Source organism: Xenopus laevis, chromosome 6S, assembly GCF_017654675.1.
Source record: "Xenopus laevis strain J_2021 chromosome 6S, Xenopus_laevis_v10.1, whole genome shotgun sequence".
Classification (NCBI taxonomy): domain Eukaryota; kingdom Metazoa; phylum Chordata; class Amphibia; order Anura; family Pipidae; genus Xenopus; species Xenopus laevis.
In genome coordinates, this window is record NC_054382.1 from 37917157 (window position 1) to 37944241 (window position 27085).

Here is a 27085-nt window from a genome sequence, read left to right on the forward strand (position 1 = left end):
TGATCCACAGGGTTACATACAGTGCATAAATACAGTGCAGAATAGATATGCACAAGGCTAGCACAGTACATCAGAGATAACAGCATATGGATCCCCTGAGAATGTAGTCAAGGCAGTACAGCATACCTCCAGGCAGAAATACCTCAAACGTGGTCTGAATCCCACCCAGTGGAGTTGTCAGGGAGAATAATCTATAACCTAACTCCCAATCTACTGTGGTCCCTTCACTGTAGGCAAATCGTATAGCCTGGGAAGCTACTCCCTGCTACACCTCCTTGATGGAGCACAAAGCTGCTCTTTTTCACTTCCCTCACTACCTTACTCTCCTAGAGGGTCTATAACAGATAGTAATCCTGTCACTAACTAGTATCGTTCACAGGGTCCCTGCTCCCCCACTTTATTCTCTAGAGGTACAGGTCCCTCTAGGGTAGAATGGTTTTACTGGGCCTTGGTGTACCCAGGCTCCCTGGAAACATCCAACTGGGGCAGCAACCAGAAGCCAAAGAGGAAGATTCGCCCCTTCCCACTCACTATACCAAAGTGTCACAGGAAGTGGTCACAATACCTCTTGGCCAATCACTGGCATATGTAAATTACAACTAGCTACATGGGCATCTACCCAGCAACTAGGGAGATAAGGAAGTGTAGGGATTTAAAGCCATAGGGGCACATTAACCCTATGAGTAGCCAATAGGATTGCTGTATTTACTTTGTAGAAATTCAAGTACTTTTTTTAAAGTCTATAGGATAATAAAATAATTCCTCTAGCTGACATAGATTCAGTCAGATCATTGTTTCCACAAGGCTGCACAGAACACATTTTGAGAATGTAATTTGTGCATTTATAGTTGATGTTCCAGGCAGGGAATTCCCTTTTGGTCCGGTCTCTCATCGCTCTTAAGCATTCCCCCAATTTCTGCCGTTTTCCATGATTTCCCTCAATTTTCCACAATTTGTGGGCACAAATCTGATGTGTGCATGTGCAGAATATTTCAGTGACATCAGCGCAGCAAGAAATCTGTGGCTTTAGGAGAGTTTGTGCGCATGCACATGACATCACTTCCACTGATGTCACGTCTGCTGATGTCACAGATTTAATTTGGAAAAATTTGGTGGCATGTTGCATTTTCTCATTAATCAAAATAATTATATGTTCCACACAATAGAAACCAAATAATTCTGTTGCAGATGTAGCTTTTGAAGGGACAGACTCATTAATAGTAGACCCTACATCACTAATATCTGGACACCTCTGATGTCTGAGTGACAGAAAGATTTGGGATTTCAGTCACAGATTTACATCGCAAAAACTTTGGATAGCAGTCTTTTCTTCTCTTTTCTCCTGGGCAGTGGCACCTTGACTTTTGCTCCTGTTCTTCACTTTCCATCAGCTGTTTCTGCACTGCTTATCTGGCTGAGCATTTCAGTCGCGGTCAGAGTAATTGCACTGAATGAAATATTTGATATAGTCAATGGGCATTTTTTTCTTTCAAATGTTTTTTTAAGAAGTTATTATGTCTTTTTTGACATAATAAAAGTTTTGCAAAAAAAAAAAGTTCTTTTTTTTTCCTGTAAAGCAAGAGCTTCTGTTCTCTGGTTTATTACCATATAAACAAGCTATAAAATAATAATAAATTCAGTTTTCCTCATTTCTCCTACATCCGAACTACTGGGGAAAAAGGTAATATAATGAGCATAATATTTTGTGAGGACTTGTCACCGCATGACATTTCACTGATACAGACCTAGTTATAGCTCGAGGGATCCTTGCAGAAACAAAATGTATTGGTGCTGTGGCCTTGCTTGAACTACAAAATTAATGATTCTGCATTCTTCTTTGATTTCCTTTTCCCTTCAAGACTGCACACTTGTTTTTCTACTTGGCCCAGACCAGTATTCTAAGTTGCTAATGAAGCCTGGGGTCTCCTAGGGCCATTGCCACTGACATACATGCGATAGTCATAATATAAGAATTGGGAATTTTTTGATAAGTGAGAACATATTAATAGAGCAATTTAAATTTATTTATTTATCAAGCTTGATAAAGGGCCTGGTAGGCTTGAAACGTTGCCTTTTGTATGTGGGCTTAATAAATAAATACCAGCAGCACACTGAATTAGGTTGCAATAGTGTACAAAAAAGAAGAATTTATTAAGCCCACATACAAAAGGCAACTTTTCAAGCCTACCAGGCCCTTTATTAAGCTTGATAAAGGGCCTGGTAGACTCGAAACGTTGCCTTTGTATGTGGGCTTAATACATTCTTCTTTTTTGTACACTATTGCAACCTAATTCAGTGTGCTGCTGGTATTTTTTGGATTTCTATTTCTGGTGAGATCTCAGCATACGGTTATTAAAAAGGCAAAAATAATCCTAGTTCACTATGCATGAAAACGAAAACATAATATATTGCAAGGCCAGGGACATACTTGAAACTATCTAGGGCAAGGTGACTTGGGAGGTGGGGATTTTGAAGAAATAGATAAAATAACCATTTCAAGCCCAGTAGATAAATTCTATTACATATTTCTTTATACACACATATACATAAACTACAGCCAGTGTTAGAGATTCCCATAGTCCCCATATTATACATAACTGCCAAAACAAATTCATGTGAATATACAATCTAGCATCACCATGTACCAGACTACAATGTGGTACCAGAGTAGGGGAATGCTACACAGTGCAGTTTGTGCATATGTCCTGTTCTATATTACGAAACTGCAAGGTTCTGCATCTCTCATTATCCACATACAGAACACTACTATAGCCATCAGCCAAGTGTTGATGATGGTTACCAGGTCTTGTGTTGGTGTAATAATCACAACACTCATTGCTCATCCTACTTCCATGTTGGGTGCAAGTTATAATATACAAGATAGATGCAAAGGGGACATTCGTGTGTCCTCTATGCATCTATTTTGTAAATTATAATCCCCCCCCCCTATAAGAAATGAGTCACGCTATCTGTTATCATTTTAATCTCTGGAATTGCTTCTGTCAGATTAACGGATCAACTGCAATTAATCCTTTCCATCAAATTTCTGCAGCATCCCCAGTCAATTATGGGGCAGATTTATCAAGGGTCGGATTTCAAGTACAAAAAACTTCGAAATTCGACCATTGAATTGAAAAACTTCAAATTCGAATATCGAATTTGAAGTTTTTTCACCAAATCTGGCAATCCTACTGTCGAATAAAAATCGTTTGATCGAACAATTAAATCGTTCGAATCGAACGATTCAAACGATTTTAAGGTACAAACGAAGGATTTATATTCGATGTGTAAAGACTTAGAAAAAAGTTTGTAGAAGGTCACCATAGGCTTACATAGCAATTCGGCAGGTTTACTTTGGCGAAGTATTGAAGTCGAAGTTTTTCTTAAAGAGACAGTACTTAGATTATCGAATGGTCTAATAGTCTAATGATTTTTACTTCTAGTCGAAGTAAATTCGAAGTCGTAGTATCCTATTCGATGGTCGAAGTATCCAAAAAATTACTTCGAAATTCGAACTTTTTGAACTTCGAAAATTCACTCGAACCTTAGTAATTCTGCCCCTAGCTGTTCATATAAATTACATGTCAATCGGGCTTTAACATTTTACTGACACAAAATGCAATACTTTAGTCACACACACTATGGAAAGTTTATTTTTGAACAACAGATAAATCTTATGAATTACCTTTGGTAGTTGTACTGTCACATATATGAGCCTGAAGAAGAGATATAACACTATCATCTTGAAAGCTTGCATTTTTACTTTTACCTTTACAATAAAAGGTATCACCTAACCTCACATTCATGAATTAACTTTAAAAGAAAAATGCAGCAGCAGTAGGCATATCTGTATGGCATTATTTTATCAGGTTAAGCACTTAAAATTTAAATGATTGAAACTCTCATAATTGTATTTAATAAGGGTTATTAAGATGCATTTCTAGTCAGCTAAGTAGCATTGTACAGGTATAGAATCTATTATTCAGAATGTTTGGGATCTGGAATCCTAATTTGGATCACACCATACCTTAAAGGAATTGTTAAGTATAAAAATAAAAACTGGGTAAATAGACAGACAGTGCAAAATAAAAACTGTTTTCATTATAGTCATCTATAAAGGCTGGAATGACTGGATGGCTAACATACTAGCCAGAGCACAACTTCCTATTTTGCAGCTCTCTTGGTTTCCACTGATTGGTTACCAGGCAGTAACCAATCAGTGACTTGAGAGGGGGCACATGGGTCATAACTGTTTTCTTTTGAATCTGAGCTGAATGCTAAGGATCAATTGCAAACTCTCTGAACAGTTGTGTTCATATGGCCCATTTAGTCGCTGACTAACTCTGAGTTAGAGAGCTGAAAAGCAGGAAGTTGTGTTCTGATCTGTTAGACATTCAGTCACTCCAGCCTTTATAGATTACATTTTTGGCTAACCATATTAGAAACATTTTTTATTTTGCACAGCCTATCTATTTATCCAGTTTTTATTTTAACACTGAACTGTTCCTTTAAGTGTGCTAAAAATCATTTCAAGGGGCAGGATGAAACTAAAAACATTGCTAAAAAATAAACACAATAAATAGGATGTTAAAAATGCATTTTGCCTATTTTTTGTCACTGAAAGACTCATTTGAATGTTGGGTTTTTCCATTGAATATTCTCCCCACATCCCTTTATAAACAGGGCAATTTGAGAGCTCATTATCTAAACAAACACCCTTAAAGCAGTAGCCTTTAAGCAACGCTTTATCAGGGTACTTCTCAGTGGTCTGGCGATAAATTTGATTTTTGTGCTCTGCAGGAAAAGGAAGTGTAGAAAGTGCTAACGTAAAACTGGTTTAATGTATTGTTTATTCCTAGAAATAACAAAAAACATACACATTTCCTAAATAGGCAAAAGACGGGTCAAACTGGGCCAGCGGGACACTATGGGGCCCAGATCTGCTCCCCATTGGGCAGATTGTGATGTGCAGAGCAGAGAACAGAAGGTACGTGCTGGCATGGGTAGAGGGAAGGAGCAGTGTTGCAGCTGGGTCGGGGGGCAGTAGGGGAGGTGTGTGGGCTCTGATGCTGCAGCCCGGTGTGCCCTGATCGCCCCCAGTCCGACGCTGGCAAAAGCTCAGCACAAGCCCTATGCATTAAGCTGCTGTTGAAAAGGAGAGCATACTGTCCCTTTAAATATTAAATAACCCCAATAGGATTGTTTTGCCACAAATATAGATTTATGCCATCAAATACAATGTACTGCCTTATTATTACAGAGAAAAGGGAAATCGATTTAAAAAATTTTAATTGCTTAAAATGAACTCCATTAGGAGCTTTATGGGCCACACGTTTCCGACAATGGGGTACATTTATTAAAGAGTGAATTGTGTTGTTTTTTTTTGGTGAGTTAGACAATTCGCTCGCAAAAAACTTCAATGCTAGAGAACTTTTGCTCCATGAGGTGAACTTTGGTGAAGTGAGATGAAGTGAAAATGTGCAGAATGGAACCTCCATGCTGGTGCCAAAGATAAGCACCAAGTGTATTTTTTCTTCTTTGCTTTATTTCTTTCTCTCTTACTGTTCAGTCTTACTTTTTCTCTTCCAGTTGCCATTTTCTTCCACCTTTCCATTTCTGTTAACCTCTTTGCTCATTCCATATACATTTTCTGTTCAGATTTCACCATTGTGTTCTTTCTACAATATCCCTTCTTAATAAGTAGATTTTTTCTGTGTATAGTTCCTTGCCAATTAAAGACACTTGCAAAAAGGATACCAGACAATGATTTTTATAACCAGTAGAACAGAAAATGTAGCTGCTATTTTACAATCACAGTATCCCAGGTTGGCAGGTCAGACTTTTACTATTTGCTATTCTTCTTTTTTAAAGTCTGTTCCAACACAAATACATTCTTTTCTTGGTCTGGCCTTTCTTTGTTTTTATCATAACACACTTCTATGTGAGATCATACTGTATATGCTTTATAGGGGCTTTACACTTATCAGAGCTGTTTATTATGTAACAATTAGTTGTTCAATGGCAAATAAACAATCAAATACACAGTACCACATATTGCTTCCTGTTGACATCAAGGAGAAGTACCATGGATCACCCAGATTCTGTTAATATTAAGTGAAAAGTGGGCAAATTTGCACACTTTGCATAAACTTTGGTTACAAAAGCTTACCTCTTTGTTGAATGTAATAGGCTAGCGAGTGACAGACTAGTGTCTGCCTTGCTCAGAATGGACAGTGTTGCAAGGGTTTTTCTGTCCTTTTATATAATTAATACTGTCAGTGGTAGTGTCTCAAAAGCAGCATTATGGCTGAGGAGGGCGAGAGGTAAGGGGTCCTAGTCAGATCCCACTATCTCCCCACTCTCTTACCTGCTTCACCAAATGTATACTATGCAAATTTAGGATTGAGGGTTACTTGTGTGGTGGATGGGAAGCCTGAGAATATTTATTGCTGGGGGCCCAATGAGGTCAATATAAAACTTTACAATTTATATCAAAGTTTTATTAATTTGAATTAAAACACTCTGTCAAGAAAAAAGGTATTTCACTGATGAACCAGCTATAAACAGATGTTTGAAATGTTGACATGCAAACAATTCAGTGATCTATATTCACATCCTAATGTGGCAATCTTTGAATATTTTTTATCTAGATTTTTTCAAAACTGTTTTTATCTGTATGAAGAAAATACATGTATGCATTTTGTCCAAGATTATTTCAAAATAGTTTGTCAAAATAAAAAGATGCAATGCAAGACATTTAAAATGCTGTTCTTTTGTGATACTGAAATACACTTGTCATTGAATGTTATACTGACCACTATCCTTCTAAGCAGCCCCTACCTTCCCTGTGGGTGGTGGAGTAGGATATATGCCCTAGCACCAATGGGATGGTGGAGGTGAAAGAAAGAGGAACATGTTGGTATCTGTTTAAGAATAAAATGAGAATCTGCAGGAGGCCCTTCAAGTTTAATTAGGAAAATTAGCTGTTTGTTGAAGAGTCTTTACACTTGATTACTTACTCTTTCTCTCTCTTTGCATATATACATATGTGTTGCTTGTTTTTGGGTCAATACAAACATTTTACTTTCATTCTTTTTTCAACAAATAGCATCTTGTCAATGGTAAAGTTAGCATTTTTTTCCTAGAAATGTAACGCTATTCACTGGCAGATGGATGTTGAGGGGTTTGGACTCTTTGGATAGGTAGCCATCCTCATTACTTAAGGTGGACAAAGTGAATGCTAAAGGTCCCTAGCAAATTAATAGTATCTGTCAACTCTACCTCAATGGCCATGGTGATGGGGTGGTGAGGAATTTCTATTTATAATAGATTTACCATTTCTTTTTACACCCTGCCCCGAGGCAATATGAAAGGAGATTGGGGACTCATGTTAGATCAGTTCAGTTTGGCCATTCGTGCATGTGGTCTTATTGCAGCAATATCAGATGAATGGCTGATATGCCACAACTTGTCTTCATCAAGCTTAATTGCACAAATATATAATATGTAAAACGTAACTAACCTGTAGTATATTTCTCTATTGTATATAAAAACAATTTCATTTTTTGATGAATGAAATTACTAATGCTAAAGTAGAATTGCATAGCCTCTAAGCAGGTCTGATGAATAAAACAGTAAATAAATTGTCAAATAGCTGCTGATGAGGCTGGTTTTCAGAGAGTTAGCCAGTTTGTATCAAGTATGTATCTATCTAAAATCGTATCTACATGGTTTAGAATTGGATTACAGCTATTAATCTTGTCTATACAGTGCACGGATTTTGAACAAGAGAAAAGATTTATCATGTTTAGATGGGTGTAGTAATGAAAAAGACTGCTGATAAAACAGTTTGCAGTTGTGCAGTCTGAAACATAATCCAATATATTTTAAGTATTCTCCCAAACAGGTATTTTTTTCAACATGTGTTTAAAGCAGTAATTCAAATAAAAATGTCTAGCTCTTTTAATAAATATATAACTGCTGTATATAAACAGAGACATTAAAGACAGAGGGGCAAATTCACTAACGCGCGAACGCGAAGCGCCGAACGCTAGCGTTAATTCGCTAGCGTTTGGCATTTTCGCTACTGCGCAAATTCACTAACGAACGCTGGCGTAGTTTCGCTAGTGTTACTTCGCAACCTTACGCCAGGCGAATTTTCGCTAGCGACGAAACTACGCAAATTAACTAACTTGCGCAGTGTAGCGAACGCTACCTTTTACGCTAGACTTCCTTCACCACCTCAGACCTGGCGAAGCGCAATAGAGTAGATAGGAATTGTTTCAAAAAAAGTCAAAATTTTTTCTAAGTCCCAAAAAACGCTGGCGTGTTTTCTACATGATGGCTGATAGGCTGAAAAAGATCGAAAATTTTTTGGGGCTCCCCCCTACATTTCCTGACTCATGGCAACTTACCTAGACAGTGGGCACATGTGTAGGGCAAAATAAATTTTTTATTGGCTGATTTGAAGGTTTTCTAGGCATTTGTAGTGCAGATACGTGTTCCTCCATTGAAATTTGAATTTCGCGCCGTATGCAAATTAGCCTTCGCTAGCACAACTTCGCTTTATATAGCAAATCAACTTCGCAAACTTACGCTACCCCTGTGCGCAACTTCGGATTTTAGTGAATTTGCGAAGCGCTGGCGAAAATTCGCCTGGCGAAGTGCGGCGAAGTTGCGCCTGGCGCAACTTCGATTCTTAGTGAATTTGCCCCAGAGAGAAAGAGTGGGAAATGAGAGGATGTAGCAGACTAAAGAATAAGAAAACCTTTTTTTTTTACTCTAAACAGCCCCCATAATATCATACCTTTCTCTCTGCATTCAGATTTATTTCATTGCTCTATTGCAGCCAGTTCAACTGCAGCTCTTTTAGTTACTTCCTTGTTAGTGTGAAGTCATACCCCTTTTTGCATTCGAAGCACTCCTTGTCTCTCCAACTATGAAAACCCCAAAAAGGTGCCTACTGCATGTACCTGATTTTCATTGTGGCAGAGACAGTAAGCATACCCCATAGGCACCTTCTTGGGGTCTTCACAGTTGATGAGAGGAGAGTTAAGAATGCATAAGTGGGCGGTCCTTCATAGTAAGTAAGCAAGGAAGTAACTAAAGGAGCTGCAGTTGAACTAGCTGTAATAGAGAAATTAAATAAATCTGAATGCAGGGAGAAAGGTTTGCTATTCTGCGGCTGCTTAGAGTAATAAGGCTTACTTATCCTTTAAAGATATTATAACACATGTTTACACAGCTGATAATACTTTTTAGGGGGAACTTGCTATGGATAGGATACAATTGGTGGAGTACTAAGGGGTACAATACTGTGCTCCTTACAACATGTATTCCTGCCCACAGATAATGCAGACTGCACCTTACATCAGACAGGAATCCATACTCAAGCACAAATATATTCTGTACCTAATGCTTTCTCTGGGCAGTCTTAAATATAATGGGTACCTTCCAACCCCCGTCTCTCCTTCCTTGAACACCATTAATGACACACAAGGAAGGGAAATGCCAAGGAAGCCCATGACCTGCCCAAGTGACCTCCTGTATGTTGTTTTGACTCTACCAGTATGCATACACAGGCAGGTGCAACTCTTTGCAGTCTGGGAAACAAAAATAAAATTGTACCTATGACTGGCAAAATCCATGGGTGGCAAGGTACCTTGCAGGCAGAAAAGATGGCCCTTTTTTTCTTTTTCACTTTGAACTTTGTGCTAAATTACAAATTAGCTCATGTTTATTTGTGCTCATAAATTTGACCAAATATGGACTATTTAAAGAAAAACTACAAACTGTAATTGAAAAGAGCAAGAACAATTACATTTTCTGCTATGATAACGACTACTTGTGGCAGCAAAGAAAATGCTCACAAAGTTATCACATTTAAAAAAAATCTTACTGCCTTTAATTATCTCTTAAATATTTATGCTTGAGGTGGTAGTTTGAATTATTTGTATACATCGACCTAAAGAATTTTGGCATCTGGTAAAGATAAAAACAAGGCCAGCTATATTAATACATAATCTGCATTTGATAGTGTCATTCACTGTATCGTGTAGCCAAGTATATTCTTATTGAGAAAGTGAAGAGATGAAGAATATTAGCTCCCTGCCTGCTGGAAAACAATATACAGATGCAGCTAGAGTTATCCCAAAGTGATATTTCTGGGTATCTCATTTATCTCTGCAGCCAAGTACTAAGCTGCCATTATGCAAAAAAGGAATTTAAACAACTTGAGCCATCTTCTTCTAATTACATCTAATGAAGATTCATTCAGTGGGTGCAGTTAGAGGGTGATGGCTCCTTTTGGGATAATTTTTAATGAATCTATATTGTATAAATGGGGATAAAATGTGAGTGTATGTCTAACATGCAGCATTGGTGGTGTATACACATTTTGGGCTTAAGCCTTTTCTGAATGTGTCAGTCAGTAGAATCAGAATTTCATGGCACCAACCAGTTTTGTAGAAAATCTCTTTATTTAAAGTATCATTCCAATCTGTTGCATAACTTCTCTAGCTGGGTGATAATTGAGCTATTTAAAATATTGTCATGATATAAAATGTACTGTTAAGATTACAATCACTCTATTACATTGAATTGCCGCCTAAGTGATAAATGATTTAAGCATATTTGTGTGCAATTCAGAACATACTTAATTATTAAACACAACTCCTCTCCAGTATCACACATCTAATTTGAGCTCCCCAAATGTATTTTATTTAAGCAAGAATTCACTACATTGATATAATGTATTGTATTCTGTATACCAATAACATAGGCATGTTTTCTTTTAACTCACAAAGATTGCTATACAGATTAAGCTGCTTTCCTAAAGTAGACGGGAGCTAAAGGAGAATGAAAGCTACGGAGGCATTTTATTGCCAATAGATTAGCTGCAATAGTGCAATCTAGAATATTATATTTATTCTGTAGAATGTTTTACCATTCCTTGAGTAAAAAGCTCTAGATGCTCTCTGTTTGTTAGGATAGCAACTGCAGTATTAGCTTGGTTTGACATTACTTCCTGTCTGAGTCTCTTCCTGCTCACTTATAGTTCTGGGCTCAGATTGCAGCAGAGAAGGGGGGGGGGGAAGAGGAGCAAACTGAGCATGCTCATGCCCGGGGCAAGGAGGTTTAAGATGAAGACAGGAAGTCTGATACAGAATCCCATGTGTACACAATAGAAGGAAAGAAATGCAGTGTTTCTTTTGACAGAGGACTCAGAGCAGCATTACTTTGAGGGTTTACTGGTATATTTAGGTGGACCTTTCTGATAAGGCTTACTTAGTTTTAACTTTTCCTTTTCCTTTAAATCTGCAAGCTTGTTATCATTCTGAATTTTCTTATTGCCAGCGAGATTTGTAGTATATATATATATATATATATATATATATATATATAAAACAAACAAGGGAAAGTTGTGCTCACCACTAATTTTTAAAACCATTAGGCGGGGGTGCAATGAAGCTGTGACCACAAAATACAGACACATACAAGAGTCCTCTGCACTCAACCCATTATCAATATATTTAAGACAGAGACATTTTGTGCATACTGCTAATGAAAAATGCTTTACCTTACAGGGATTGTTTGTCCATATATTGCAATATATTTAAGATGGCCAACTACGTCAAAGTTATCCCATATCTGGCCAGTCCTATGCTCAATTTTCATCTAATTCATTAAGAATTATATATATATATATATATATATATATATATATATATATATATATATGTGTAAATGTAGAGATGTGTAAAATAGCCATCCCCAGTATTATTTAGCAGGCAGTCCCCTAGTGTTATAGACACCTAACTGGGTCCTAAAATACAGTTAGGAGGGGGAACTGTTTCCTATTCCTGCTTTAAGTTATGCCCCTTGTTGTTTCTCACAGTGACCAATAGATGGCACTGTGCTAAAGTATAAAAGCCTCTGAAGCCATGCTTTCCGGGTCCATATTGTGCTGGCTCTAGCCTGAGCAGGCAGGCAGAGCTCTAATGGAACCTAGACAGGTCAGGCCTAGTAAGGATAGGCTACTCACCTTCATAGGTCACGCTAGGAGTGACAGACAGTCAGGATATTTAGCTGAGCATCTTGAGGCTCCTCCGAAGTTTGTGAGTGGGATTAAGATCCAGGGTACTAATTGCCCAGAAGTAGAGAAAAGGCTGAAAGCTGGCTGTACCTCCTCAAGGCTGCATACATTGTCTTCGTTCACGATTTATATTGACCAAAGGTGCTGTGAGTATTGCCTATCCAATTTTGATGTATGATCCTGCATGTTCTCTTTTATGTACACTCCACTGAGGAATGTATATGTGTAAGTAAGGTGTATGAGTAAGGTGCACTCAATCTACTATATCGCTACACATATATATATATATATATATATATATATATATATATATATATATGTAGCGCTATAGTAAATTGAATGCACCTTACATATATATATATATATATATATATATATATATATATATATATATATATATATATATATATACTATATAGAGAGAGAGTAAAAATATTTTTACTTTTTGCACTAAAGCATTTTAAAATAGATAAAGTTGCAGTCAAATTCATTCTAGCTCTTCATATTAATTAAAGGAATATACTGGTGATTGAAGACCAAATGGTATTGCTGATAATTAAAGTAGAGGGAGATGTTCCACTGTAAATAGCAATCCTCAGATGTCCTATGCAAAACACTGGGAAATATTCTATAGAAATAAGAAGTGTTATGATCAATAGGAAGTTCAAAAGAAAAATTTGATCTAGAAAATATAAGAACCTTCATTGAGGCATGCTAATGATCCTACTAGATACATTTTGCATTTAAATCAATGCTTTACTCTAAAGAAAAAAAAACACTGCTAAGCTCCATCTGATGAGACGAGAAGCTTTGCATATGCCAAACAGCTGTGGTTTCTCGACTATTAACCTCTCCGTTAAGATTTGGTTGAAATGGAATTGGTTGCAGCTCTCAGCATTTGCATTTATACTTTTCTTGATATTATGTTTTGACATTATGGTTTGCACTTTTAGGTACTTCTTTCTGGTGCCTACTGGATATTATTCCCATAAAAAATGAAAAAGGAGACGTGGTCCTGTTTTTGGCTTCATTTAAGGACATTACTGACATGAAAGTGAAGATTGAAAAAGAAGATAAAAAAGAAGGTTTGTAGTAATATCTGTGTACAATGTAGGATGCAAATTTCAGCAAATGTAAATAAAACAGAACAATTAACAAGTGTCATTTAGAATATAATGTTTGCAATTCAGTTCTTATCAAGATACTACCATATTAGGGTTTTATGTAAATCTAAGTTTTATAGATTTAATTATATAAAAACATAACATTTACAAAAAACATATAGACATCCCCACACAGTACTGAGCAGAAGTTGTATATCAATGAATTTGAAAGCATAATGGGTAACAAGGCCACAATGAAATGTGCAAATGGGAAACCCTTGGTTTCTCAAACACTTGATAGCAGTAGATACTGCTCTAAACATCACAGTAGAATGTTTAAGTAAGCATTTTCCTGATATTCTGAATCTGGAGCACAATGTACTTATCAGTAATATATTTTATATTCTGTACTATTCGTTTAAACTGATGAAACTGGCCAACCAAAATATAGGAGATTTATTGCAGATTTAGGCGCAGTAACCAATAGGAATCAATAAGATATTTGCTTTTAAACAGGTGACCAGTAAGTTTCCACGAAACACAGAAAGAAATCACCAGCACTGGTCTAACCCACATTCTGGAGTTGACCAGCTGCTATAAATGATAAAAAACAATATTTGTACACAAAGAAGGAGAAAAATTGCCAGCGCACAGTTTGCCTTTAAAAGTAATTATTACAAAAAATAAGACGTTAGTACCACACTTTGGCCACTTCAAGGCCCCTCATTGCAAGTGAGTCCTTCACTATCCATTAGCATTCCAAGTATGTAGTGCATTTAAAATCAAGTCCCCAAGCAAACAGTTTGACTAAGTAGTAAGACCACAGTGTACTTACCCTTAACTCAGTGGCTCTAGTGAGAAAGCAGGGAGATTTAAAGGGCATGTAAAGGCAAAAAAATAAAATCCAATTTTTACTTTCTTTAATGAAAAAGAAACCTATCTCCAATATACTTTAATTAAAAAATGTGTACCGTTTTTATAAGAAACCTGACTGTATGCAGTGAAATTCTCCCTTCATTTGCTGCTGTGGATAGGAATTGTCAGACGGTCCCTAACTGCTGAGCAGGGAAACAATCATACTTATGAACAGCAGGGGGAGCCCCCGCCTTACTTACCAGCCATGCAGAACTCAAGCAGCATTGTTTATGACGATTAGTGATGGGTGAATTTATTCGGCAGGCGCGAATTTGCGGCGAATTTGCATGATTCGCCGCTAGCGAATAAATTCGCAAAACGCCCGCGAAAATTTGCCAGCGTCAAAAACGAGACGCCGGCGCCGTTTCCCGAATTCCGTGCGAAATTCACACATTTCCGGCGAAGTGAAACGGCGCAAATTCGCCCATCACTAATGACGATCCCTAAGCAGCCCAGACCATACTGAGCATGTGCACAGTCTTAGTCTTGCAAAGATGTTTAACAAAGTTACAAGATGGTGACCCCCTGTAGCCAACATTGAAAGCATAAATTATTTGTTTGATTAGGCTTGTGGTGCAGTAAGTTCATGTTTATATTTAGTATACAAAATACAGCATTTCTAGCCTTATTCTATTTTAGACTTTACATGCCCTTTAAGTCCCAGCCCATTAACATACACCTGTAAATCATTCGCTGGTTTAAAGGCTGAATGGCAACCAAAGGCAGTATTTGGCTACAATTTGCATATGAAACACAGAAATAAAACTCCAGCGCTCAGTCTAACCCACGCTGTGGTGTTGACCAGTTTCTATGTGCCAGTGCTCAGTCTAACCCACATGCTGGAGTTGACTAGCTGCTTTACATGATAAAAAGCCAATATTTGTAAACAAAGAAAGAGAAAAATTGCCAGTGCGCGGTTTGCCCGAGCACTGTTTATTTCTTTCTGTGTTACATGCTAATGGATAGTATAGGACTCACTTACAATGAGGGGCCTTGAAAATTATTTGGCCAAATTGTGGTACTAATACCTCATTTTTGTAACAATTATTTTTAAAAGGCAAAGGTGAGCTGGCAATTTTTATCTTTTTTTTTTCTACCAGAAAATGTCAACTGCTGATTGGTTGCTATAAGTTAATACTGCTGGGCAAAATGAGTGCCTGTTATTACATAAACCCATTATTGTCACTTTTATGTAGCTAACCATGCAAACATGTGACCTTATACATTTCTATAGTTTGTCACCCGTTTAACATTTTTTGAATCATAACTTATTGCTAGTAATAGTGATGGGCAAATTTATTCGCCAGGCGCGAATTCGCGTCGAATTTGCGCGATTCGCCGCCAGAGAATAAATTCGCGAAACGCCTGCGAAAATTCGTCGGCGTAAAAAAACAATTTCACCGGCGCCGAAAATAACGTACACTGGCATCAAAAACAGGCGCGGGCATCAAAGAAACGGGCGCCGGCGTCAAAAATGCTGTTTCGCAAATTTTTCGTCATTTCGCAAATTTTCGGCGAATCGAAAATCGAAAATTCGCCCATCACTAGCTATTAATTTAAAAAATGTCTTGAGAAAAGTTCCAAACATTCCTATCCGTGCATCAGGATACTAAATGATAGTGAGTGAGAGCAACATATCATGCCAGAACCATGGTGTAAAAGTAAACTTTTTGAAATTCACCATTCATTTGTAGCATTTTAAAACCACGGATAATGTTTAAAAAGATTTTCTATAGATTTAAATTGTTCGATTTTCATGCAGTTTGAAGATTTTTCACAGCTGGTCTACAGGATACAATCATTTTTGCCTGGTTGTACCTGGATTTTTATAAAAAGTAAGCAAATGATAAAGTGATGAAAAGATAGCCAATACAGATCATAAAATATTTTTCGACCTTGCAAAAAGTTGTGAATTTATTCCAAAAATTGTGTTAAAATTGTCACATGTAAAAAAAATGATACAGTAAAAACATTTTGACTTTGATTTTCATAAAGCTGCCCCATAATGTAAATATAACTAATGCAAAGAACTATAACTAAACAAAGGTGCTGCAATCTTGAATAAGATTCACACTTAATAATAGCTACTGGTAATGTTTTTAACCTCAAAACTCCCACTCATATGATATGCAGTGATGTAGCCTATTTTTAAACTCCAGATCGCGCTTAGGCATGAGCTGACTGCCTTCCTATAAGATGTTGTGTAAATTGGGGTGCAGTACAGTAGGTCTCCAGGTCTCAGCCGCGGTTAGTCCAGTAACAGGAGAGAACTATTGGTTCTGCACTCAGGAGTTACCTCTCATCCATATGGTTGGGTTGTTTTCCCACTGCAAAGATCTCAACCATGCTGCTAACTCATGCTGGAATCAGTCAGTTTGAACATGTAAAATGCACCAGTGATTTCGAAGAATACTGACTTCCTAGGTTTTACTAAGAGGATTACAAGAAAACTGCTGTGTGCCCTTGCTCTGTGGGTTTGCAGGTCTAAGCAATCCAAAAGTGCATTTCTTATTATAATTCAATATGCTTTTAATTACTAATATTGCAGTTCTACCCTGCATTACCTACTATATTTTATTCATCTATCAACATTCGCTCTCTTCAGGACCTTTTTTGATATACCTTTTACAAAATGTTTTTTCTTACAGCCAATGTACTGGTATTACTTCTTAAAAATATGTTTTTACCGGAAATTTAAATACAATCAAATACTGATTCAGTGTGTCTAATCAATAATTAACAACTCAAGACATAATGACCAACATGTATCACCAACAGTATCTGACTTAGTTAAATGTATATTTACAAATATTTTTTTCTTGCATTAACCAAAGGAAAGTCAGAAAAATGTTGAAAAATAAAAGAAAGAGTAATATAACTGTAGGTAAACATGTAACTAATTCTTACAACAAAAACTATATCTAATTTGAGACATTGACCTGGAAATATCCAACTGTTTCCTGTGGGAGACTGAAGAACTATATGTAAAAATAAGAGAAAAGAGACCCAATAACTGATCAAAGATATCACAGAAATTAATTTACAATAATAACAATATTTTAACTTTTCTACTGCATTATAAACTTACTGCAAATAAATATGAATTTATCAATTACAATTGCACTTTCTTATTTCAACTGCAACTTTTTGGAACATTAATAATTTGCTAGTCAAAATAATCATCAGCAGAGGGGGCAGGCATGTCAGAGTTCAGGTGAAAGCATATTTGTTGTCTTAGATTCTACTCTAATTACAACAGTAGAAGTATTTTGTATATATTTGTTTGCTATGCTTTAAGAAGGGGCCTGAAAAAATTGCTTGACTGCAAATGGGAGGTCAATCCCAATTTCCAGTTTTATTGGTATCATTTATATAGCTTATAGTATATAGTGTAGTATAGTATATTGTATTGCTTCAATTCACCTCCTCTCATATACCTTTTCCTTTGTAACTTTTAAACTTCTGTCTGCTTGTTAATGCAATGAATCCCTAATAGAATGTAGTTAAACTTCCATGACTGACATCTACAAAACATGAATTGTAAATAATTCAAAAACCACAACAATATAATAATCTCATGCCATAATACCTTATACCAGTCTACATTATACTAAAAGGTAATCCTATAAAAGTATTTTGAGCATTAATGTATTTTGCCAAATATATAATGACACCCAGTAGAGACCTGTTTCTTACTGTGAGCTGAAATTTCTTATTGTCTAAAATAATCAGTAAAAATGTTAAATGTATATTGCTTTTAATTTTCTATAAAAGGCATTTGCTTAATGACACAGGGAGCTTTTTTGGCTTAACTGCTTAATTTTAAAGAAATATCTTGGCGCTAATAGAGTGAATCAGCTTTTCCAGACATGTATTTTCATATTAAGAGCAATGAGAATTAAAGGTGAATTATATTATGGTTATTTTGGAAAATAACCAAATTTAGGTAGTATTGAAGAACAGATCCTTTTTGCTGTAAATTCAGTTCATTTAATTAAGATATATGTTGTATACATGTTGTCCATTAATACATGCAAATCAGTGCATTAAAGTAGGGCTTGGGGAATAATTTAAGAGACCGAATATATATGTGTTATAAATAAAGTTTACTTTCATTGAACTAAAGATTTTCACTCCACATAAGGCCAGTGCTGGGCTTGGTCTTGTTTAGTGCTTTAAGTATTATTTGATTAATAGCATTGTTGATGAAGGATTATATTTGAAGATCGTGCATGAAACCTGTTGAATGAGGGCAAGACATAATAAAATATAGATACTGTGGCAGACTGATAACATCAATGGCACATGATGCCAATAAAACACCATTAGTTTTTACAAAGTATTTCCCTTTTTTAACTTCAAAGTCTGGGATCCAGTGTTCATACCAACTATTCATATTACAGCCATTTAGCTTTACATTTCATTTTGATAATAATTCTTCAGTATCTACAGTGAAATTAGGATCCTAAGAAATCACTGTAGTCATTCTAGGACTGTTGTCTTTTCTGCTCATGCTCAATACTGATCTTATGATCTTTTACTCTACACTCCAAGTATTGAATCCTATCATTATATTGTATTATATTTTATTGTGGGTCATAGAAGATCAGTTTGAAAAAGGTTAAAGTTGTATGTGGTGGTATTTAATTGCTTGATACTTTTGTTCTACAGAAAAGCTCAAAGGTAGAGGAAAGGCAGGGTCACATTTTGATGCAGCAAGAAGACGAAGTCGGGCTGTCCTTTATCACATCTCCGGTCACCTACAAAGAAGAGAGAAGAACAAATTAAAGCTCAATAATGTAAGAACAGAATATAATGCATGAAAATCCCTGACATAGTCTTCTTAGAGGTCTGTTCATTTCAGTTCTTTTTTGTATTCATGATCTATGGCTTAAAAGATTTTAAAAACTTAGTTTAGTAGAAAGTTGTATATATATATATATATATATATATATATATATAGTAAATATATTGTATGTCCAGTAGCTAGCCACACATTTTTTATAATACGTGTTTATTTTGATTTAGCAGTTATAGTGACATAAGTCTGGTAGGTTAAATAGAGGCTTTGTATTTCCTGACAGTAAAGCAAATAGAAGATGATAAATAGAACATAGACAAATAGAATGATTATTAATTATATTGGCTTTTTTATATAGAAAATATTTCAGTTTAAGGTGTAATTTTAGCCTGTCCTCACCATGATTACAGATGGTACTGAATGTTTTTTGCCTAGTCTTTATGCTTGATTTTCACAAAATGGTACAAACTAGAATAATGATCAAGATTTTGATGTTATCCCAATTTACTGCCTCAGAATGTGCAGCATTAGTTTACAGAGAGTAGATTATAACCTCTTCCTAATCTTAGAAAGAGGGAGTGGATGATTATAACAGTGGTTTAATAGATGGGGAGAAGCTGATTAAATACTTTGTTCTTCACACCCAATTACTGAGAATATTCCGTTAGGTTGTCTTAAATTTTTATGTTCTGTATTGTTAAGTGCAAGAAATAACATAACATGACAATATATTTTCATTACAAGACACTTTATAAGGGTAAGGACACACGGGCAGATTCGGGGAGATTAGTCGCCCCAGCTACAAATCACCTCTTCTTCGGGGAGACAATCTCCCCGAAATGCCTTCCCCTACCCTGCGGCTATAATAAAAAATCTTCAGCGGGATGGCTCGTGGCTCTTCGTTTTCCGAAGTCGCAGAGGCAACTTTGGGAGACTTCGGAAAACGAAGTGCCGCAGGTGCCATCCCGCTGGTGATTTTTCATTATAGCCGTCGGGAAGGTAGGGGAAGGCAGTTCGGGGAGATCGTCGCCCCAAAGAAGAGGCGATTTGTCGGCAGGGCAACTCATCTCCATGAATCTGCCTGTGTGTCCTTACCCTTAGACTACTGAACATGGGTGCGCTGAGGATAAATAAAACAGCGATTATTAAAAGGCCGATATATTTTCTGTTCTAAAAATCACTACTGATAGTGTTATTCAGTATTTTCAGTGTAGAGGGCTGGTTTTCCATTACCTGGTTTACATGTTTGAGGGTCAGATATATTAAAATGAAGTTATTTTTAGTAATGATGGAGGCTGTGCAAGCCCCACTAAAGGTCAAAGTGCAGCATCACCCTGGTGGTCATGCATAACAATATAAGGGTAGCTCATTATACAAACACAGAACCCCTTGCAAATCTACTTATGATTGCCATAGGAGAAGTAAAAATAACTGAGATATTTGTCCATAACTTCCCAAGGGCTATTTCACCACAGCTATATACGGTATTACAAATACATTTTCTGTAGTCATATAATAATATATGATCTCATCACAGAATTTGTGAGAAACCTATACTACTATGTAGTATTTAAAATAAAAGATATGCAAGGTAACTCACTCCAAGTATTTTTTTTGGAGCAAAACAATGACAGCAAACCACAGCAATAATTCATTATATTATAATGTATTTAACATACCACATGGCAGTGTCATCCCTCTTTCAGTATACCAGCCACTCTCTCCCTATGCATTTTGCCACTGGGCACGTTACCTCCTCTGATGAAGTGCCAATAGTGCGAAACATGTCAGGAGGGAGTGGCTTACAGAAGGATGACACTGCTGTATGGTATGTTCAGTATAATATAATGTTTTATTGATGTGGTTTGCTGTCATTGTTTCACAACAATAAAACACTTGGAGGCACATTTATAAAGGGTCGAATTTGGAGGGTTAATAAACCCTCGAAGTTAAATCCTTCGAATTCGAATATTGAATTTGAAGGATTTAGCGCAAATCCTTCAATCGATCGATCGAAGTAAAAATCGTTCGATCGAACGAAGGATTTTTCTTTGAAAAAAAGCTTAGAAAAGTGCTGGGGAAGGTCCCCATAGGCTAACATTGCACCTCCTAGGTTTAAACTGCCGAAGTATGTAGTCAAAGTATTTTTTAAAGAGACTATCGAATGGTTGAATAGTCGAACGATTTTTAGTTCGAATCATTCGAATCAAAGTTGAAGTCGAAGGTCGTAGTAGCCTATTCGATGGTGAAAAGTACCAAAAAAAATACTTCGAAATTCAAAGTTTTTTTCATTGGAATCCTTCACTCGAGCTTAGTAAATGTGCCTCTTGGAGTGAGTTACCTTGTATATGCTTTATTTTTAATATTATTTGTCAAAATGTCCTGTGCTTGGTACTCATTAGTGAAAAGTAATTATTCATTTGATTGAGTACACTACTATATAGCCTTTTTTTAAATATGTGTTCTTAACATTCCAGTCCATTTCATTAACTGACTAATAATTATCACAATGATGGCTAAGTATTATGAAAAGGGGCAATCAGGATATTGTAATTTAATCAGCAAATTGTGAGCAATATATAAGCACACACCCAGCCATGCATATATACAGTGTATACAGCTATAGAAAGAACTCAGTATGAATCCAGTGATTAGAATTGATCTATGTTGCTCCTATATTTTGTAAACACTCTGTAAAAGGTCTGATAAGCACCACATATTGTATGTGGATTTCCAGCCAAATTAAATATTTTCTGCAGTTGTTTAAACATCAGTGACTTTGCAGATGTGTAATTAAACTAGAAAAGGAGAGACATTCAGATATCATTGCATAAATAAAGCAAGTAATGGCTGGGTAATTTACAGTCTTAAAAGGTTAATATGTGTCAATGGCTCTATGGCCTCAGTCACGGGAAAGATTCTTAGAAATGTCAGAGGATATTACATTTCATTTGCGGAAAATACAATTTTTCAAAGCAGACTTAATATTGTTTAGTCAAAGCATTATTAACTATACTGCATATTTATTTTTTGGACTGGAATTTCATTCATAGGTATACTGTACATTTATTTTTCAGTGGAAATGTTTAGATAAGCTACTTATATAGTTATTTGCTGGACTAGGTAGAAGTAAGAAGATACATTTTAATCATATATTAAACTGTAAGGGGCATATTTACTAGAGGGTGAATTGTCGCCATCGACCGCTTCGCACACATCGCACCACTTCGCCGGGCCCAAATGCGCTACAAATACAATAATTCACTATAATGCAAAGTTTCATCCCAGGCGCTCAAGGCTGGTGACTTTTCAGACTTCTTTCAGAATGAAAAGTCGCCTGTAGATCGAGTGCGAATGACCGCTAGCAACGGCCCCGTTCACTAGCGAATTTGGTGCCTGAGCCTGTTAGTAAATTGGCGATGTCCCTGCGGGTGGAAACGCTGGAGAAAAGTTGCTAGCGTTAGTCACTTCCCTCTTTAGTAAATCTACCCCTTAGCAAGAGGGTCTCTTTATTATTTATTATATTTTATTTTAGTATTGTTATTATTTAAAGTTCGAATTTGTGAAATGTTAGAAGTTTTATCAAACTTTGAATTTGTGGATGTTAGAGGTTTTTTCTACCTCGTATAAACTCTAATTTTAAAAAAAAGTGAATGTGCACTTATTTATTAAAACAATCAGAATACAAACAATTCAATTGGATAAAATCATGAAAAATACATTTATCGGATTCCCAGTGGGTCGAAAATGTCAAAAACTTGCTTGAAAAAACGCTTCACCATTTGATAACTACGCTTTTAAAAATCCCACAGGAAGGAATAGAAAGTCGGTGAGTTTTTCTGTGGTGTGCGCTAATCTCATGCTTTGATAAATCTGCCCCTTGAGGTTTTGAAAGCATAACTATAATTAGGGAGTTTCATCATAAAAAATTTAAATCCCTTAGGGGCAGATTTATCAAAAGTAGAGGTGAATTTTTGAAGTTAAAAACTTCAAATTTCGAGCTATTTTTTGTGTACTTCAACTAGGGAATAGTCCAAATTCGATCAGAATTTGAAAAAACTTTGGAATTCGAATATCGAAATTTATCATGTACTGTCTCTTTAAAACTTCGACTTCGACCATTCGCCATCTAAAACCTGCTGATGTGCTGTTTCAGCCTATGGGGGACCTCCTAGAACCTATGTGGAGTCAATTGGTGGACTTTGAAAAATCTAGGTTTTTTGGGGGAAAAACTTTGAATCGAATACGACGGAATGTGCTATTCCTTTGATCCTTCGAATACGGCCAAATACAGACCTCTTCGACCCAAAATAAACTTCGACTTCACTTCGGTTGGTCTTTTTGAAATCGAATTTTGAAGTTTTTTCAATTCGAAATTGGACCCCTGATAAATATGCCCCTTAGTGTTGATGCCATGAATATACCCAGAATATCTTCTAATATCTTCTCTGATACAGTGCCCAGATCTTTTAGTGTATCAAGATAATGGCCCACCTTCATCTTAGAAGTGATTGGTATACTCTTTCCATCCACACTGGAACCACAGGTTGGACAGCCAGGTTACGTATGTTACTGGCATCATATGGCCAGCTTTTAAAGAAAAACTATAGCTTAATAATGAAGTAGGCTAGAAATTCTGCAAATTATGTTTTGGGGTTTTGTGCCAGCCTAAGTCAGGCAAAGTCCTGTGCCTCCCAACAAAACCCAGTAACTGCTGTCAGTTACCTGATCTTATGGACTGACTCGCAATAACAAGGCTGATTAGTAATTAATTAGAATTACATTACATGGCAGGTCAACAACATGTGAATATGACATCACATTCACTATTATGGCATCTACATGTAAACCTCATTTTCTGTTTGATAAATTGTGACAACCCCTAAGCTTCTCAGCAGCTGCTCAGAGCACACTGAGCATGTGTGTATCACAGTCACTTCTAACAAAATCCAAGATGGTGACCCCCATGTGCCCAACAAAGGATGAAATTGTAGGCTAGTGCAGTTAGTTCAGGATATACTGTAAATATGACATTTCTATCCACTTTTGTTTTTGGGGTTTACTATTGCATTTGAAAACCAGAAGAAAAATATGGGGATATTGAATGCCAAGCAACTTACATTTGTACAAACATAAGTAACATTCACAAATGACTGTAAACTACATTATTAATGTACATGCAAACCCAAAACCAATCATTGTCTTAATAAAATAAAGTGTAATTCTAAGCCACTAGCTGATTTCGAAACTTTAGTATTATAAGTATTATATGTAAAGTATTTGTAAATGCAACTGCAACTGAAAGCAGTACCTGTCTGCCCTTTGCTGTCTTACTTGTTCTGACCATTAAAATAATGTATCAGTAGGCAGTTCTCTTCCAGCCAAAATTCAGTTTCCCATAATGTATTACATGTTCCTTGATAAACAAACTGTTTGTGTGTGTGTGTGTTAGTGTGTTACCATCATTACTCTGTGTAATGATGATGTGAACATAGTCCATTGTATTTCTCACAAATGACATGCATTTTATTGTTTTATACATAAAACAAAATGAAACTATGGAATCCCACTATCTACAATGCATCACCATTTCAGCAGAATGTATAAAATAGTAATAGTAATCATCAGCTTCTGAAAAGAGCTAAATATCATTTTAACAATTAATAGGTTTTAACTGTAACATTTTCAACATTAAGCTAATGAAAGTCTTTTCTGTTTCTATCTCCTCCATTTAAAAGGTTGATAAATTAAATTTACTAAGTACATAGATATTAGGGATGACCATTTTAATCTCTTTTAAGTCCCCATTTACTATGAGCTATGTTTGAGTGTATGTTTCCATGAATGGAAAATACAAAATTAAGTAGGATTGCCATGGCAGGGATCACTGGTTCGGTCCCACTCATGAGTTATGTCACTGACATAGACAACATATTGGGATTGTGCCAGTCACAGTATAGGTTGCTCTAACTTTACAGAGAGAATACTATTTATTAGTCAATTTGTCTTTATAGTATGAAGATTTTTTTTAATTCAGCTTCACTTTAAAGGGGGTTATTTATCAGTATTTCTAAGATAAAATCCGAATAACTCCGAATTCCTGAATTGACCTTATTTATCATTCAAAAAAATAGGTTCTGGCAAAAACCAAGAAACTTCGGACAATTGCCTGAAAAGTCCGAAGTTTTAGAACTTTTCCGCAAAAACCAAATTTTTTTTGGACTTTTCAGACCAAAATGCCGAAATCATCGGATATCAGTACTGACAGCAGCTCAGAAACTGGGACCTTTCCCATTGACTAATACAGGACCCCGAGAGCTTTGAGATGCCAGGTTTTCGGATTCTGAGTTTTTATACGTTCGGATTTTAATTAATCACGAAAAATTTGGATTTTTTTAAGGGTTAATAAATAACCCCCTTTATTTTATTGAGATTAAATTACTAAAGAAGTGGATGTATCAGTTTTTATGCATACTGAGATCTTATAGGTAAAGTATCTTTACATGAATACTATCATGAGAAAAAGGTTTTGTTTATGCGTGAACATTTTTTAAAGGGCAGATTTATCAAAGGTGGAGGTGAATTTTCAAATGAAAAAAAATCAAATTTTGAGCTATTTTTTGTGTACTTCAACTAGGGAATAGTCCAAATTCGATTAAGATTTGAAAAATATAAAAAAAAATGTGAATATCAAATTTATCATGTACTGTCTCTTTAAAAATTAGACCTCGACCATTCGCCATCTAAAACCTGCCGAATTGCTGTTTTAGTCTATGGGTGACCTCCAGTGACCTATTTGGAGTCAATTGGTAGACTTTGAAAAATCAAAGTTTTTTTTAGAAAAAACTTTGAATCGAATACAATCAAATGCGATATTCCTTTGATTCGTACAATTCAAATTCGGCCTAATACGGACCTACTCGATCAAAAACAGACCTATTCGACCAAAAAAACAAACTTTGACTTAATTTCGGTTGGTCTTTTTAAATTAGAATTTCGAGGTTTTTTCAATTCGAAATTCGACCCTTGATAAATATGCCCTTAAATGTTTAATTAAAGGAACAGTAACACTGAAAATATAATGTACTACTGTGCTGCACTAGTAAAATTGGTATGTTTGCTTCAGAAACTCTACAATAGTTTATATAAACTATATATACTAGCTGCTGTGTAGCCATGGGGGCAACCATTCAAAGCTGAAAAGGGAGAAAAATCACAGGTTACACAACAGTTAATAGATAAGCTCTGTAGTATACAATGGGATTCTTGAGAATTTATCTGTTGTCAACTGTGTATCTTGTCTTCAATGGCTGCCCCCATGGCAACTCAGCAGCTTGTTTAGATAACCTATTGTATAGTTTCTTAAGCAAACAAATTTTTACGGCAGCACAGCAGTACATTATATTTTCATTACTTTAAAACACTTTCATTTTTGGTGTAACTGTTCCTTTAATTATATAAAGATTGGAGGAAATCAATTATATAAATTTTGTAAATAGTATTTCCAATTTTTATTAGGATATGTGAATATTTTACATTCTATGTGTGTCTCTATTTTCATTTATATCTAAATGACTAAATGAATAATATCAGTGTTACCTAGTGAGCTTACAATCAAAATGTTCCCTATCATATTCATTAGATCAGCTATATCAGTACTGTCCAACTTCTGTGTTGCCGAGGGCCGAAATTTTCCTGGCCTACATGGTGGAGGGCCCTGTTTTTAGACCACACCCACTTTAAACCACACCCATGTTACCAAAAGACCATGTACACATTAATTGTGGTAGCACACCAAAAGACCAAATGGTTGGTGCTCACTGTAGGGATATCACTCAAAAAGTTGTCATATTAAGACATACCCTTAAATCCATATATCTCCTTATCACCTGTGGATGTGGATGATTAAAAACCTTAGGGGCCCCTAACAATAATTTATTTTCAAATGTTAACAAACCCCCAGAACAAATACTAGGCTTATGTATGCAGAGTATGTCTCACACAGGCAGAGTATGTCTCACACAGGCAGAGTAGGGCACACAAAGGCAGAGTAGGGCACACACAGGCAGAGTAGGGTACACACAGGCAGAGTAGAGCACACACAGGCAGAGTAGAGCACACACAGGCAGAGTAGGGCACACACAAGCAGACTATGTCTCACAGAGGCAGAGT

The 27085-nt window shown here is 36.1% G+C and overlaps 1 protein-coding gene across 1 annotated transcript in view; it reads left to right on the forward strand.

The window, feature by feature from the left end:
• LOC108719687 (potassium voltage-gated channel subfamily H member 8) overlaps positions 1-27085 on the forward strand; it is a 182800-nt gene that overhangs the window by 104447 nt on the left and 51268 nt on the right. Inside the window, exons 3-4 of the mRNA XM_041567523.1 lie at positions 13048-13179; positions 18784-18911. Coding sequence (XP_041423457.1) covers positions 13048-13179; positions 18784-18911 — 260 coding nt within the window. The remainder of the gene's footprint in view (positions 1-13047; positions 13180-18783; positions 18912-27085) is intronic.